The sequence below is a fragment of the Hyperolius riggenbachi genome, chromosome 5 (assembly GCF_040937935.1).
Source record: "Hyperolius riggenbachi isolate aHypRig1 chromosome 5, aHypRig1.pri, whole genome shotgun sequence".
Lineage (NCBI taxonomy): Eukaryota > Metazoa > Chordata > Amphibia > Anura > Hyperoliidae > Hyperolius > Hyperolius riggenbachi.
Window position 1 is genome coordinate 343367083 of NC_090650.1, and position 16456 is coordinate 343383538.

General features: G+C 46.3%; 1 protein-coding gene across 4 annotated transcripts in view; it reads left to right on the forward strand.

The window, feature by feature from the left end:
* RP1 (RP1 axonemal microtubule associated) overlaps window positions 1-14558 on the forward strand; it is a 542476-nt gene extending 527918 nt beyond the window's left edge. For 3 of the 4 annotated variants that reach the window (XM_068237387.1, XM_068237386.1, XM_068237389.1), the window contains 3 exons: window positions 2314-2392; window positions 7821-7896; window positions 14292-14558. In XM_068237387.1, the coding sequence (XP_068093488.1) occupies window positions 2314-2392; window positions 7821-7896; window positions 14292-14343 (207 nt within the window). In that variant the 3' untranslated portion in view covers window positions 14344-14558. The remainder of the gene's footprint in view (window positions 1-2313; window positions 2393-7820; window positions 7897-14291) is intronic. The other variant, XM_068237388.1, reaches the window with a different exon arrangement.
* Window positions 14559-16456: the final 1898 nt, after the last annotated feature.

Genomic DNA, 16456 nt, shown 5'->3' on the forward strand with positions numbered 1-16456 from the left:
TTGTCTATATATCTTATCTAAAGTTTAGATAATTTACACAGCAAATCTAGCTGCAAACAGCTTTAATATAATATGATTATTTCTTCCTGTGATACAATGTGTTACGCTTGGTGGTGTATTCTCCACAGTCAGCATGCAACACATAAGCTGACGTGAAGGAGGTACACAAACCAGCACAAGGAATCAGGATATCCCCAGTTTAGTGGAGGAGAGGACTGACTCCAATAGGAGATTGTGGCGCACAGAGCCGGTGCAGATCCGAACAGCCACAAACAATACTTTCGTGATAACGTCTCAGCCCAAAGTAGCGCTGAGCGCATAAACCAGAACTGAGGAGATCAGGACAGGTAGACAGAATGAACGCTTGCTTAACTAGCTTCTACTTAGTGACAGCAAGCGTCCACAACAAGACAGACTGGAATGAGGCAGCCAATGCGTTTGCAGCGATGGCGTGCCTCACAAAGACAGGACAGGATAGTCAGGAAATAGCAGGATCAAGATAGATGAACGTAACACAGACAAAAATACAATAAGTATGTTTTCCTAGCGTATTACAATTACAGCTATCAATGAAACTATTTGTAACGTCTGACTAACATATGTATATATCGGCAATGAACCGATATATGACATAAGCAGGAACACTGACTAGGACTGGAGCAATACAGGGAACCGGACTCAGAAGGATTCGCTATCTCTTCGCAGAGATGAACGCAATCCACAAACAGAACCAGGAGCAGGATAACTAACTCAGCACGGGTGATCACGATATGCGCAAACTACCAAAACGTGCTGGAAAGCTGACTAACTGAACACAGGATATAAACAGTTCGTGTACGTATACATCAGCGGCACTGATGTATCAACGTAACACGAATACAAGGAAAATAATAAACGTGCTGGTATGCATATATATTGGCAATGAACCAATATATGATGCAAGACCAGCAAAGTATCTTTAGAACAAGAAACACGATCTGGGGCTGAAGCAACAGCAAGACAGGCTTAAACTGAAGCTATGATAGCCCAAGGAGCCCTGCAGGAAGCAGATCTTTATACTGAGGTCATCCAATGGGAGCAGACATGCAGATTCCCACACAGGTGAATGATAATCAGTCACAAGCTGACAGCAGGAAAAGGCAGACAAAACTATGCAGCTTGCATGGAAAGAGATCAGAACTGCCTGAGCTGCAGCACTACTACTGCCAGCAGTACCTGCTGCAGAAGCGATCATAACACAATGACAGCAGCCATGTTGTTTGTAGACATTACACAGAGGCAGGCTTATCTGCATCTTGAGCAAAAAAAACGAATCCCCCCTCCTCATCCCTCCTCCCCTCTGCCTCTGAAATCTCTGGCTAGTAATACCTCCCCCTCCTCCTGCCCAGACTGAGCTCCCATGAGCCCTTGCTACTGTCTGAAAGTGCCTTGGCTCTCTGAAAACCTGTGGGCGTGGCTTGTTTAGTTTATAGGGCATTAGAGTATTAACCCCCCTGGCGGTATGAAAAATTCCGCCAGGGGGCAGCGCAGCAGTTTTTTTTTTTTTTAAATCATGTAGCGAGCCCAGGGCTCGCTACATGATAGCCGCTGCTCAGCGGCATCCCCCCGCCTGCTTCGATCACCTTCGGCGATCTCCAATCAGGAAATCCCGTTCAAAGAACAGGATTTCCTGGAGGGCTTCCCCCGTCGCCATGGCGATGGGGCGGGATGACGTCACCGACGTCAGTGACGTCGGGACGTCATTGGGAGTCCCAAACCACCCCTCGGCGCTGCCTGGCACTGATTGGCCAGGCAGTGCACGGGGTCTGGGGGGGGCGTGCGCCGCATCAGATAGCGGCGATCGGGCGGGGGCCAGCGGCGATCAGAGTGCTGGCGCAGCAAAAAAAAAAATTATGAAAATCGGCCCAGCAGGGCCTGAGCGGCACCCTCCGGCGGCTTACCCCATGTCCAGCACGGGGTTACCGCTAAGGAGGTTAAAACAAAAACAAAAAAGTATTTGGCTTGAGGAATGCCCTATAAACAATAGGAAAGGAAGTAAGGAACACAATTATGTAAAAGTTAATCTTGAATCCACTTTAAACTGGTTTAACTAGTGTTCCAAATCAAATATCCTACATGCCTGGGTACCTGAGCTTGTATGTAGCACATACTACTGCTCATGTAGTACATATTCTACTACTTGCAGAGCTAATATTACCATATTCTTTAATTATTCTATAAAATCCCTACAATAGCAAACCACAGGCAAGAATGACAATATTTTATTAAACCTCTAGTTTAATCTTTCCTTTGTATAAATCTTTTTTCTTTCAGGTTGATACATTCAGAGTCAGCACAAAAGAAACTGGAGCAATCTCTCATATTGAAATAGGTCATGATGGAAAAGGATTTGGTGAGTTCATGTTTTATGAGAAAATAGTGGATGAACTCTTAACCCAGTGCAGTCAGTGTGCAAGGATATTCCAGCAGGTTCATTTTACAGGACAAATGAGCTCCAACCAGTAAGAACTATACAAAATCCAGTATTCAGGAGATAGAGGCAAATATAATAACCTGTATGAGGGTAAGTGGGAGGAGGAGTACACTCCAATTGAAAGATTAACTCTATTTTCTATAAAAGTATAAACTTTATTGATACACTACAACAATAAAGAAAAAAAATCTCAAAAATGTAATAATTTAATTTAATAATTTCTTAATTAAATAAAAGGTGTGTACCCATGAGATAGTTAGCCAGCCCTGCCCTATACCCCACTCAGTCACGCATCCACACCCGCATACACGGACAGTGTTCACTATAAGCAATCATTAGATGCATCAAATGCCCATATAATAACCTGATTTACCGTAGAGATTATTATTACTGATGTATATGGCACTTATATCCACTGTGCTGCTGTACGATTAAATATTTTACAAACAAGTTACATAAACAAGCAAGGACAATGTGGGTCAAAACACAGTTGATGCACATCTGTGCTAAGTACAGATAAATGGGTCTATCGGAATAAACACCAATACCAAGATACAATAGGAAAGGGGGCCGTGCCCATGCAACCTTACACATAGCTCAGAAATGTCCCTTTTTTTTCAAGGGACAGCCCGTCTTTGGAAACCAAATCCCTCTGTCCCTATTTCTTCTTTGTTTGTCCATCTTTCTTTATTTATGTAAATATTATTATTATTTTGTATTTATATAGCGCTAACATCTTCCACAACGCTTTACAGAGTATATCTAGTTTTGTCACTCACTGTCCCTCAGCGGGGCTCACAACCTAATCCCTACTTTAGGCATATGTCCATTCTAGTCTATGCCAAATTTAGGGGAAGGCCAATTAATTTATATGTATGCTTTTGAGGTGTGGGAGGATACCGAAATGCCTCAGGAAGGGGAAACCTCTGGATCCTAAAGAGGCTTCCCACAATCTCCTCTGCAGCCCTATTCTAGCACTGGGCCCCCTAAAGTCCCTCTCAGGCTCGGCGCAAATAGCCGAGCCCAATTGTATCCGTGCTACTACCTAATCCAACCTGGCTTTTTCTGAAGAAAGCTGAGTGGGACAGTGCTATTGCGCCTGCACAAGCTGCCAACAAGCCTCAACAAGATCGATGTCAAGGGTCCCAACACTGGAACGGGCTGCAGAGGGGGATGGGGGAAGCCCCTTTTGGATCCAGAGCCTTAACCGTCCCGAGGAAGTGCCCCCTACGGGCACTTTTTTTCACTTCAGGGTCTCTTTAAAATAACTAATGCACAGGACTCTGTGTGGCGACATCAAATTTATCCACCGATTTTCCATTTTTGTCTTTAGAATGGCATTAATTTGTTTGTAGGTATTCCACTCGGCACACATGCACCCTCAGCAAATGTGCAGCAAGCGGAAATGATAGAGGATGATGTATAACCTCCTTTTATCATCCTTAAATTTCTGAATAAATGCTTTCCAAGCGCGTTTTAATGTATGCACTTTCATTTGAACTTTTTGTTCACTTTAAGTGGAGGATCAGACAGTTTAAAACAATGGAAAGGAGCAGGCAGGGAGCGCTACAACTGTCATAGTTGGAATGCAGAGCCAAGGATTCTTAAAATGAAAGTGTAACCTAGAGTGAACTCCTCCACAGCCCAGCGAGGACACGGCACTCTGTAGCATCCTACATTATTTATGTGCAGAGTCAGGAAAGGTGAAGCGCACAGATACGCACACACTGACTTCACTGTGGCCTGGACAAATGGGCTGGCTTAGAAAGGAAATCATTTTTCCTAATAAGCTTTAAGGTAGAGATCCCTCAGGCTGAGCCAGATGAGGGCAGCCAGGCGAGCAATGCTATTTACTGGGACAGAAAATTAACTGAAATCAAACAAAGCACTGCAAGAAATAATTGACTACCTGTTAAATCTGAGACTAACAATGCAAAAAGGATATAATGTATTGGACAGCGCGCCCACAATGTGAGACAAAAGAACAAGTGGCTGACGGGTGGGGAAGTCTGGCATTGCTGGTGGAGAAAATTACCTGTATGGTGCAATTCTTAATAAATAATGCGCTCCCCGTGTCAGAAATGTTCAAATTACGGCACACTGCTTTGTAATATCTGTGGGGCAAATTATATCTTCCAGGACATCACCTTCATGTGTGCTCGTTACAAACCCGGTAAGCCAGGTATAGTTCAGTCAAAGTAGTTCCCATCCATCAGCGTGATTACCGACCAATCACAGAAAAAAAACTCTACTCTAGGACAGCTGGTTGCCTTAGTGTGGGTGGGCGGGACCAAGGATGTTGATGAATTTTATAATGTGAACGAGCCCCCAAAGTAATCTTAAAGTGTAACTGAAATGACATACATATAATAAGCAGCCTGCCCTATAGTTTTATTATTCTTCCTAATGCTATTAGCAATCCTGCTCTCTCTCTCCCATCGACAACCGTGAGAGATACCATAAAGTTGTAGGTTACCCATCCACTCATCTCACTATGTTAGGTACATATTCCTGTTATCGCTCGTGTACTATCTAGATTGTTTAGCTGGTATCAGGTCACCTGTTACAGAATCCATATATCTGTATTCTCAGGAAGATTGCTAAAGCCTTGTACACACATACAAGGCATGTCACCCTGCATCGATCGGGACCCGATCCCTTTGACAACATCGCAGGACTGAGGCAGTGCAGACATATTGCTGGCCTGCAGGCTAGTGACATGTTCTACTGCTGGGAGGGGCAGGGGGCCAATGGCTGTGACATCACATGGGAGATGGGTGAGTGAGGAGAAAATGCACTCGGCCAGCACTCAGAAAAAGCGATGCGCTAGGCTGGTCAAGCTATACACACACTGGATTCTTGATAGAGGTAGTCATTATTGACTTCTTTGGACAAGTTTCATCTGACATGATAGATAGGACTACATGCTGAGATTACTGAAATATTAACACTGCACATGGCAGCCGTAAACCCAGCACACCAGACAGGTAAGAAGAAGAGGGTCCACAAAGGCTTACAACACATAGTTCCATACATGTCCAGTCTTGTCACATCCTTTTAGCTGATGATCAGTAGTCTTCCAGACAGGAAAGCATATCTGCTTTCACATGTGTCCCATGGCTCTTCTGCCTGGTTTTTGGTTTCTGAGTAAGTTACCCATACATTACATTAACCAATTATTGGCAAATACAGGTAGTACGATAGTACGACATGTGTATGATTCATCAATATTTACCAACATGTCCGATCTCTCAACACCTCACAAACAAATGCTGACCAAGTCTTTGATGGTTGGTGTAGTCAGAATTTAACATCAGATTCTTTGGCAATCTCCTAGTTTTTTTTTCTTTTTCCCCCATCGTTAATCAGGTCAGAAATGAATACGAGTCCTAGCTTTAGGCATTTTACAAAGAAATAAGGAGTCAATCTGCCAGTTTAATATATGACTTCATTCCGGTTAGTTCAGTGGCATGACAGGTACAAAATAACATTTCACAAGGCCAAGTGTCTGGAGAGGGAATGTAACAGAATTGTTGATATAACATGGAAAGTTGCATTCTATTATAAGTAAGGGCTGTTTTCCAATAGCAGTGTTTGCGCAAAAGCTAGGTCCTGCAAATCTCATAGAAATTGTACAGGAAAGGGGCCGTTAGGGCAATGTCATTGCAATGTGATTTTGCCCAATCTCAAACATCAGTCCGGCTGCTTTTTTGTGTGTTTGCACTTGTGTACAAAGTATAGGAATGTGAGATCACAGCAATCTTGGTGCTATGCAATTTTTTTTGTAATTCAGCAATTAAAAATGTTTTCCCGCTAATTTTTTTCCATTGTTCCATTGCAAATGTAATAACTGTTGTGTCATAAACCATGAAATCGTGATTCACAATGGAAAAACAGTCTGTGTCTGAGGGTTCCTTTTTGAAACCACCACTGTATTCCCAACAAATATTATTGTGATTTTCATTAAATGGCAGATTTCCTATTGCACACAATCATGCAGATTAACTACTTGCCGCCTGCTCCATCGGCTGTCCCCTCTGGAGATGGGGAAGTGATCCGCTGTCATCACGCTGATTGGCTGGCGAGGGGAGGGAGGGTAGTAAAAATAAAAAAAAGCAACACTTTATTTAAAATAATAGAAATAAATATTTATATAAAAAAAAACATTGGGGGAGCATTCAGACTCCACCAACAGAGCTCTCTGTTGGTGGGGAGAAAAAGGGGGGGGGGGGGAATCACTTGTGTGCTGAGTTGTACGGCCCTGCAGCTTGGCCTTAAAGCTGCAGTGGCCAATTTCAAGAAAAAGGGCCTGGTCTTTAGGGGGGGGGGGGGGGGGAGGGTTAACACTGCGGTCCTCAGGTGGATAAGTTATAGACAGTCAGATCTCCATTTACTATAGTCAGGTGAGTGATGTGGTTTAACCCCATTGGCGTTCTGATTCTTTCCGGATTTTAGGGTCTAAAAGCGGTGCAATTTTTTCCCACCCTTTCAGACCCTAAAACCTGGAAAAAATCATGCTGCCAGGGAGATCTGCAGCAGCCTAGCAATCACTCACCTACCTGGCTCCAGCACTGCAGTTAAATCCTCCATGTTGTCATGACTACAGCCGCCGATCTCACCAACTGGAAGCAGTGCCCCGGAGGAGAGGAAAAAGAATGCCAGCCGACATTGGGATCCCCGGGAGGTATGTAGAAACACTCCCGCTGCGCCCATTGCTCTGCATACAGCCTCCGGCGGCTACCCCGAGCAGAGGTCAGGATTACCGCTCTTAGCTGCGGTTTTCCGCCCGTCCCTAGCTTGGCATAACTGCCAAGGAGGTTAAAGGGCATTTCAGGCCTCTTGCACACTGCAAGTGATTCTGATTCAGATTCCGCTTTTTAATCAGTTTTTACATCAGATTCAGATTCAGATTTGCAGTTTGCTCCCTGCACACTGCAAATCGGAATCTGAATCGGATGTAAAAACTGATTAAAAAGCGGAATCTGAATCGGAATCACTTGCAGTGTGCAAGAGGCCAAAGGTTTTCTTTTTTTTTCTGTGAATGTGTTGTGGTTCACCATCAGCAGGCTAGGCAATCTGTATCTATGTTTATGTATATAACAAACAATACATAAAATGAGCGTTTAACAGGTCTATGGTAAATCAAACACAGCGGGATTCATAAAACAAGCTTAAAATAGGTCAGCGCATATAACAAATATAATAAAAACTCCATATGTCAGCATATTGGATATCAAAATTGTGCCTGCCAAGGTCCCTGTTCTACTGGTACTTATTATATATCATCTGTGTATGCCTGTTATAGTGCTTTCTCAGTGCCAATCACAGTTTTTCTTATTGTGATTAGGGAGTGGCTGGTTCCTGGACAAGATTGAAATCATTACACCACCCACAAATGAAATGAGACTATTTACCTGTAACAGGTACGTTCATACAAGATGACTGCTATTAAACACAGCCTGCCCCATAAGGAGGTGCTGCAGGTATAGCATGCTGCAAGTACCGCTCTCTGGTTATATGCAGCAAGCCCCGCCTCCCCAGTGATGTTATGTAAATGATTTGTGTGACAGTGCTAGGTGACAGTATATTTTTAAAATACAGTGCAATCACTTCATTGTATCACAGTGGCAGGCTGATGGGCTGCAACAGTGACGCAACCACACAGTACACTATACTACACGGGTGGTGTACTATAAGCTAGCTACACACCACAGCACACCACAAACAACAACTACAAAAAATTACAGCAGGATCATTCCTCAAAATGACTTTTGGGGTCAGAGGCGTAGCTATGGGTGGGCAAGGGGAGACATATGTCCCCGGGCACAGCACTTTAAGAGGGTGCAGAGCATGGCCGCGGCAGCCACAAGTGAGTGAGAGGCAGCTCACTGGCTGCCCGAAGTGCCCCGGCTCCACTCCCTCCCTCTGCAGAGGAGTGCAGAAGTGTTAACAGCAGCAGAACAAAGGGAGCACATCTGGCTAACTACAGGAGGCACATCTGGTTATCTAAATGGGTGGAAGATGGGCATATCTGGCTATCTAAACAGCATTTGTACATTTGGCTCCACCCATGACCACACCCACATTCTGATGCGTGGCCATGCCTAATTTGTCCAGAGGGGGGGCGCAAAAACTCTTTTGTCCCCGAGTACTGAAAAGCCTAGCTATGCCTCTGTTTGGGGTACCTAGTTGGTGAACTACAAGAAACAGCACACCTATGGAAGCAGCTACAAATCATTGGAACACACAGATCTGCTATCTATCTGTCCTTCAATAGAGATGGGGCGAACGGTTCGCCGGCAAACGGTTCCACGCGAACTTCGGTGGTTCGCGTTCGCGTCCCGCTGGCGAACCTTTGCGGAAGTTCGGTTCGCCCCATAATGCACCTTGAGGGTCAACTTTGACCCTCTACATCACAGTCAGCAGGCCCAGTGTAGCCAATTAGGCTACACTAGCCCCTGGAGCCCCACCCCCCCTTATATAAGGCAGGCAGCGGCGGCCATTACGGTCACTCGTGTGCTGCCTGCGTTAGTGAGAGTAGGGCGAGCTGCTGCAGACTGTCTCTCAGGGAAAGATTAGTTAGGCTTAACTTGTTCCTGGCTGGCTGCATACCTGTTCTGTGAACCCACCACTGCATACCTGTACTGTGAACCCACCACTGCATACCTGTTCAGTGAACCTGCCACTGCATACCTGTTCTGTGAACCCATCACTGCATACCTGTTCAGTGAACCTGCCACTGCATACCTGTGCTGTGAACCTACCACTGCATACCTGTTCTGTGAACCCACCACTGCATACCTGTGCTGTGAACCCATCACTGCATACCTGTTCAGTGAACCTGCCACTGCATACCTGTGCTGTGAACCCATCACTGCATACCTGTTCAGTGAGCCTGCCACTGCATACCTGTGCTGTGAACCCACCACTGCATACCTGTGCTGTGAACCCACCACTGCATACCTGTTCTGTGAACCCACCACTGCATACCTGTTCTGTGAACCCACCACTGCATACCAGTTCAGTGAACCCACCACTGCATACCTGTTGTGTTCAGTGAACCCGCCACTGCATACCTGTTCTGTTCAGTGGACCCGCCACTGTATACCTGTTTAGTGAACCCGCCACTGCATACCTGTTGTGTTCAGTGAACCTGCCACTGCATACCTGTTCTGTGAACCCGCCACTGTATACCTGTTCTGTTCAGTGAACCCGCCACTGTATACCTGTTCAGTGAACCAGCCACTGCATACCTGTTGTGTTCAGTGAACCCGCCACTGTATACCTGTACTGTTCAGTGAACCCGCCACTGCATACCTGTTCAGTGAACCCGCCACTGCATACCTGTTGTGTTCAGTGAACCCGCCACTGCATACCTGTTGTGTTCAGTGAACCCGCCACTGCATACCTGTTGTGTTCAGTGAACCTGCCACTGTATACCTGTACTGTTCAGTGAACCCGCCACTGCATACCTGTTCTGTTCAGTGAACCTGCCACTGTATACCTGTACTGTTCAGTGAACCCGCCACTGCATACCTGTTGTGTTCAGTGAACCCACCACTGCATACCTGTTCAGTGAACCCACCACTGCATACCTGTTGTGTTCAGTGAACCCGCCACTGCATACGGCGGCAGGAGAACACCCGCAGCAAGCGTCGCAGGGGGCTTGTGCTGCTCAACCTTCCCGTGGTATTGTTCGCGGATGGGGGGAGGAGGTTGACTTACTGAGGAAGAGCAAGAGGAGATGGAGGGTACTGGATCCGACTTTGTGCAGATGTCGTCTTTTATGCTGTCCTGCCTGTTGAGGGACCCCCGTATAAAAAACCTCAAGGGGAATGAGCTGTACTGGGTGGCCACACTACTAGACCCTCGGTACAGGCACAAAGTGGCGGACCTGTTACCAACTCACCGGAAGGTGGAAAGGATGCAGCACATGCAGAACCAGCTGTCAACTATGCTTTACAATGCCTTTAAGGGTGATGTGACAGCACAACGCCAGCAAGGTACCACTGCCACTAATCCTCCTCCTGTGTCCACGCAGTCAAAGACAGGACGCTCCAGCGGTCTCATGGTGATGTCGGACATGCGGACGTTCTTTAGTCCAACGCCTCGCCGTAGCCCTTCCGGATCCACCCTCCACCAACGCCTGGAACGGCAGGTAGCCGACTACCTGGCCTTAAGTGTGGATGTAGACACTGCTGTGAACAGCGATGAGGAACCCTTGAACTACTGGGTGCGCAGGCTTGACCTGTGGCCAGAGCTGTCCCAATTTGCCATTCAACTTCTCTCCTGCCCTGCCGCAAGCGTCCTGTCAGAAAGGACCTTCAGCGCAGCTGGAGGCATTGTCACAGAGAAGAGAAGTCGCCTAAATCACAAAAGTGTTAAGTACCTCACCTTTATCAAAATGAATGAGGCATGGATCCCGGAGGGCTGCTGCCCGCCCCAAGACTAAGTCAGTCCCCGCACACACAGCATCTCTGCCTGCACGCCGTGTGACTGGCTGCCTGGGCTGCCCCAAGAAGACTAAGTCGCTCCCAGTCCCTCCACACAGCATGTCTGCCTGCAGGCCGCTTGACTACCTTCTCCGCCACCACCAACAGGGTCCGGGACTCCAGGCGGATTGCTGAATTTTTTAGGCCGCTGCTAGCAGCGGCCGCTGTAATAATTTTTCTGGTGCGTGTACATGACTGCCTAATTTTTCTGGCTGCACTGCGGGCAGCTGCAACAACAAAAGAAAAGGCATGTACATGCGCCCATTCCCCTTCGTGATCATTACCTTGCCGTGGTGAAGGGGCTTGCGTATCACAATGAAGCAATGACCGGCGCCTAGATGAGTGTCTCGGGGGGCACACAAAAGATAATAAGGTCGTTGCTTCATTGTGGTCAGACCAAATTTGATCAGCTGGACAGTCACTGTTCTGTCATTCAGCTACATCAGCCAGGCGACCATATGGGCTGTAAAGCCACCAAAACCTGCACTCTCGCCATGGTGCGCACCAGTCCAGCACGGCCATCACTACACAAACAGCTGTTTGCGGTGCGTTACACGGTGAGTTTGGTGTGTCAGTGTGAAGCAGTACCTTAATTACACTACCTGATTGATGTATACACATGCAAGATGTTTTAAAGCACTTTAGGCCTGTTATTTAGCATTCAATGTGATTTCTGCCCTTAAAACGCTGCTTTGTGTCAAATCCAGATTTTTCCCCGGGCCTTTTGGCATGTATCCCACTCCGCCATGCCCCCCTCCAGGTGTTAGACCCCTTGAAACATCTTTTCCATCAGTTTTGTGGCCAGCATAATTATTTTTTTTTCAAAGTTCGCATCCCCATTGAAGTCTATTGCGGTTCGCGAACTTTAACGCGAACCGAACGTTACGCGAAAGTTCGCGAACCCGGTTCGCGAACCTAAAATCGGAGGTTCGGCCCATCTCTATCCTTCAATCAGCAGCACAGCTCTCTCTACACTGACTCCAGGCAGACTGTAAAATGGCTTTTATAGGGGGTTGGCCCATGTGGTAAAAATGCTTAATTGGCTGTCCTGTACCACCTGACTAAAGGGTGAAGGGTAAAAGAAATGGCTCCTAGTTAAAGTATAGGTCGAACATGAAATGCGCATAAAGTTCATAGATTGCGAACTGTCTGACAGCGAATACGTTTGTCCATCACTAGTGCTAAACGACTGGCTTAAAAATTAATGAGTAGAACTTTTTCTTTCCAGCCACCATGGCAGAGGCGGTGAATTCAATTCTGGGGCTTTCTAATTAAGCGGCCTGAAAATATATTTATATAATTTAATTTATCTGCTTCATTATTTACATATCTCTGAGGATCCTTTAACACTAGCATGTTGCGGTACTCTCCCTCACTTGATTGGCCATGAATCTGTATGAGACAGGCCACAGTACCCACGGTGTGATGCGATACGATTGAAGTGCTGCAATTGACATAGACTCATTAGCAGTTTGCCGAGTGGTACGATTACTACAGCATGGCACACAATTACATTGGAGTCAATTGCACTGCAACAATCTTTACAGTATAGATCACAACAATCTCTATAGATTGTTGCGTTATCGGTGCAATACGCATAGTGGTGAAGTCACGTGACACACTGCCTGTCTGGAAGTGTGCACGTGACTGAGGGGTTAGATGCAAATGACGTCTGCGTACACATTTGGGGGGCGGGGGCATGCAGATTTCCCTGTCAGCTCTATCTTCCACAGTAACATAGCTGCATGCAACGGTGCAGCCTCTTCTGCCGCTGACAAATCACATCGCACAATGTGTGAAACTAGCCTCAGGATTCTCACAGCAATTACACACAACAGCACAGTTTCAAAGTCCTGTGTGCAGAATCATTTCAGTGGTTCTCAACCTGGGGACTGTGGACTGTGGACCCTATCAGGGGGTACCTCAGGGGCCACAGACAAAATAGTGCTGTGTCCAGCGCTGCTGCGGTAGCCTCAGTGACAAAGTCCAACACAAGAGGAATAGGAAAATGGCTCAATTTTCCAGTTTCCCATATTTGTATCTCCAGTCCTGGGCTCCGGCCACTATTTTATTGTAGCCTATGAAAAAAAGGGGGCAGCAGGAAACAGAGGAGCAGGCCAGCAGAAACAAAGAGGAGATGGCAAAGCAAGAGAGGGGTGGATAGGCTATTTCCATCTAATGCCATTTGTAGATCACTGCTGCATGTGACTATATGGGGAGTCAGTGTATGCACGGAAGAGCGTATTCACTCATACATACAGTAATCAATTTTTTCCCTTTACCATCTGTGACAGATAGTAAGTGCATTAGCCATGTGGGCTGGTATCCAGCATAGCATGGCAATGAGAACTCCCAATCTCTTGATATCTATCAGGAGTGGACAGTGTTTCATATCGCAATGTTGACATCACAAATGCCAGCACTGTAACTGTATACTCGAATATAAGGTGACATGAGTATAAGCCACCCCTCCACCCCCCCCCCCCCCCACACACACACACACAACTTTTACCTTAAAGAAAAAAACCTGGAGAAAAATGTTTGACCCGAGTATAAGCCGTAGGGGGGTTGGCGGGGGGGAGTGTGTTTCAAAAGCCACAACACCACTCACAGCCATGGCTGATCACAACCATATATTAGAAAAGCAGCATAAATTCAGCAGATCATAAAAATAAGCCAGGAACATAGGCCTATGATAGAGATGGACATGCAAAGAACTCCTGTTGCAAAGTTTAACCCCTTTACGACTGCGTCATGCCGAATGGCGTGAACTCAGTGGCTCCCCCAGGACCACGTCTTGGGGGGGTGCTTTACTGGGCATCACCGCTTGAATGACGGAGCTGCTCCGTCATCAGTCTCCCAGTGGCGATCACCGCTAGGAGACTGTTAGACAGCAAAACCGCCATCTGTACAGCGCTGCGATCTATGGCAGTGGTCCTTAAGAGGTTAAGCTGGCATAAAGATGAAGCAAGGAATGCAGAGCCACATAGTCATGTATCTAAAACTTAAAATAGGAATGCAAGGATTCTCACCACTCAGTAGACACTGTCCCTGTATGCCTTCCACAGCTACAACTTGAGATGGGGTTAGCTGAGACCTCCCATGGAGGTTCAAGTGTGTGGTCTTCCTCAGATGTTGCACCACTGTGCATATAGTGGGGCCACTGTGGGGATTACTCAAAAAGTAGTGACTCAAGTATAAGCAGAGACCCCTACTTTTGGGCCAAAAATAGGCTTATACTCGAGTATATACAGTATATCACTAATGATTATTTGTTATTGAAATTTACTTGACTGGTATAATTTCTCAAATGTCCTCTTGTGCAGGTGGCTGGCGGAGGATGAAGAGGATGGACAGACAGTTCTTCAGCTTTACTGATCACTTACGTTACCTGTTATGATCATCCTACAAAAGCCATGTCTGCTATTCAAGAAGTCTCTGAATCCATCCTCTGTTTCTATAATAATGTGTTTTTATTCCTTCCTGGTCCCTTGTTTCAAGACATACAGCGTGCATTACCCAACCAGAAATGTGCTGAACAGATTACTCTCTGGCCAGACAGTATTTATGTTTTTCTTCAGAATCCCCTATCCTTTATATCAATAAAACTATTTCTAAAATATGATAACCATTCATTATTATTTCATCCATGTTCTAACAAGGTATCACTTAAAAGAAAACCTGTAGCTTTAAATTGGGGCCCCTTTTATTATTACATTGCAAGTGTGCATTGCGTTACCGTTTTACCACAGGGTAATGCGACAACAATGCAAGGCAATGGGGCCTAGCACACGTACCGTGTTGTGGTGCGACAGAAGTTTCCAACTGGCTGCCCAGCTGCTGCAAAGTCAACAACGCATTACCGGCTGACTTCTGATGCAGCAGAAGTAATATAAGTCAATAAGTAATGCATACCTTTTAACTGCTTGCCGACCGCTCCATGCCAATTGGCATGAAGTGCTAGGGGAGGAGATTGTAGGCGAGCGGCAACCCCGATGGGCGTGCATCCCCGCTTGAATGACGGAGCTCCACTCTGTCATTAGCCTCCCATAGGCCATTGCTACTAAGAGACTGTTAGACGGGGGATGGAGGTAGGGACTGGAATAAAAATAATAAAAAAGAGGAAATTTATTAGAAAAAAAAGGAAATATTTACAAAAAATAAATAAAAAAATCCTGGGCGCGATCGGAGCACACCAACATAGCTAGCCCACCAACAGAAAGCTCTGTTGGTCGGCAAAAAAAAGGGGGGGGGATCATTAGTGTGCTGAGCTGTGCGGCCCTGCAGCGAGGCCTTAAAGCTGCAGTGGCCTTAATTGTAAAAAATAGCCTGGTCACTAGGGGTGTTTAAGACCGTGGTCCTTAAAGAGAACCCGGGTTGGGTTCTAAGAATCCTAATAGCACACAGAGGCTGGGTCTGCATATAATTCCCAGCCTCTGTTGCTATACAGCGTCCTCCCCAGGCCCCCCACTGCGCTCTGCTGTCCCCATAAATCAAAAGCCGTGCTAGCGACATCGCTAGCCGGCTGTTTACCTCTTGATGTGTCAGTCTCACCGCTCTCCCACCTCCTCTATGTCGCCGCTCCTCACCTGCGTCCCTTCCCTCCCTGCTGATTGGAGGGAAGGGACACGGGCGGGGACCAGAGCTATGGAGGAGGCGGGGGAGCGGCGAGGCTGACACATCCAGAGGTAAACAGCCGGGTATCGACACGCTGTATGTCACTAGCATGGCATTTGATTTATGGGGACAGCAGAGCGCAGGGGGGGCCTGGGAAGGACGCTGTATAGCAACAGAGGCTGGGCATTATATGCAGACCCAGCCTCTGTGTGCTATTAGGATTCTTAGAACCCACCTCGGCTTCTCTTTAAAGGGACTCCGAGCAGTGCAGAAACTATGGAAAGATGCATATCATTTTAAAGCTCTCTTTCTCCTCTTTCCAATGATATATAAACCGCCGCCCTACGCCTTTTAGTTTTCGCTATTTTCGCGATTGAAATTGCCGCGGCCGCGATTTAAATCGCGAAAATAGAGAAAACTAAAAGGCGTAGGGCGACGATTTAGGTGTCGCCAGAAAGAGGAGAAAGAGAGCTTTAAAATGATATCCATCTTTCCATAGTTACTTGTATTACACAGGGCGACTTTTTCCTAAAGTCAGCAGCTTCATTCTGCTGAATGGAGCTGCTGACACTGGGGAAAGTGTCGTCCTGTGTAATACAAGTAACTATGGAAAGATGGATATCATTTTAAAGCTCTCTTTCTCCTCTTTCTGGCGACACCTAAATCGTCGCCCTACGCCTTTTAGTTTTCTCTTTTCGCGATTTAAATCGCGGCCGCGGCAATTTAAATCGCGAAAATAGCGAAAACTAAAAGGCGTAGGGCGGCGGTTTACATATCATTGGAAAGAGGAGAAAGAGAGCTTTAAAATGATATGCATCTTTCTATAGTTTCTGCACTGCTCGGAGTCCCTTTAAGTAATTAAAAAGGCTGGTGA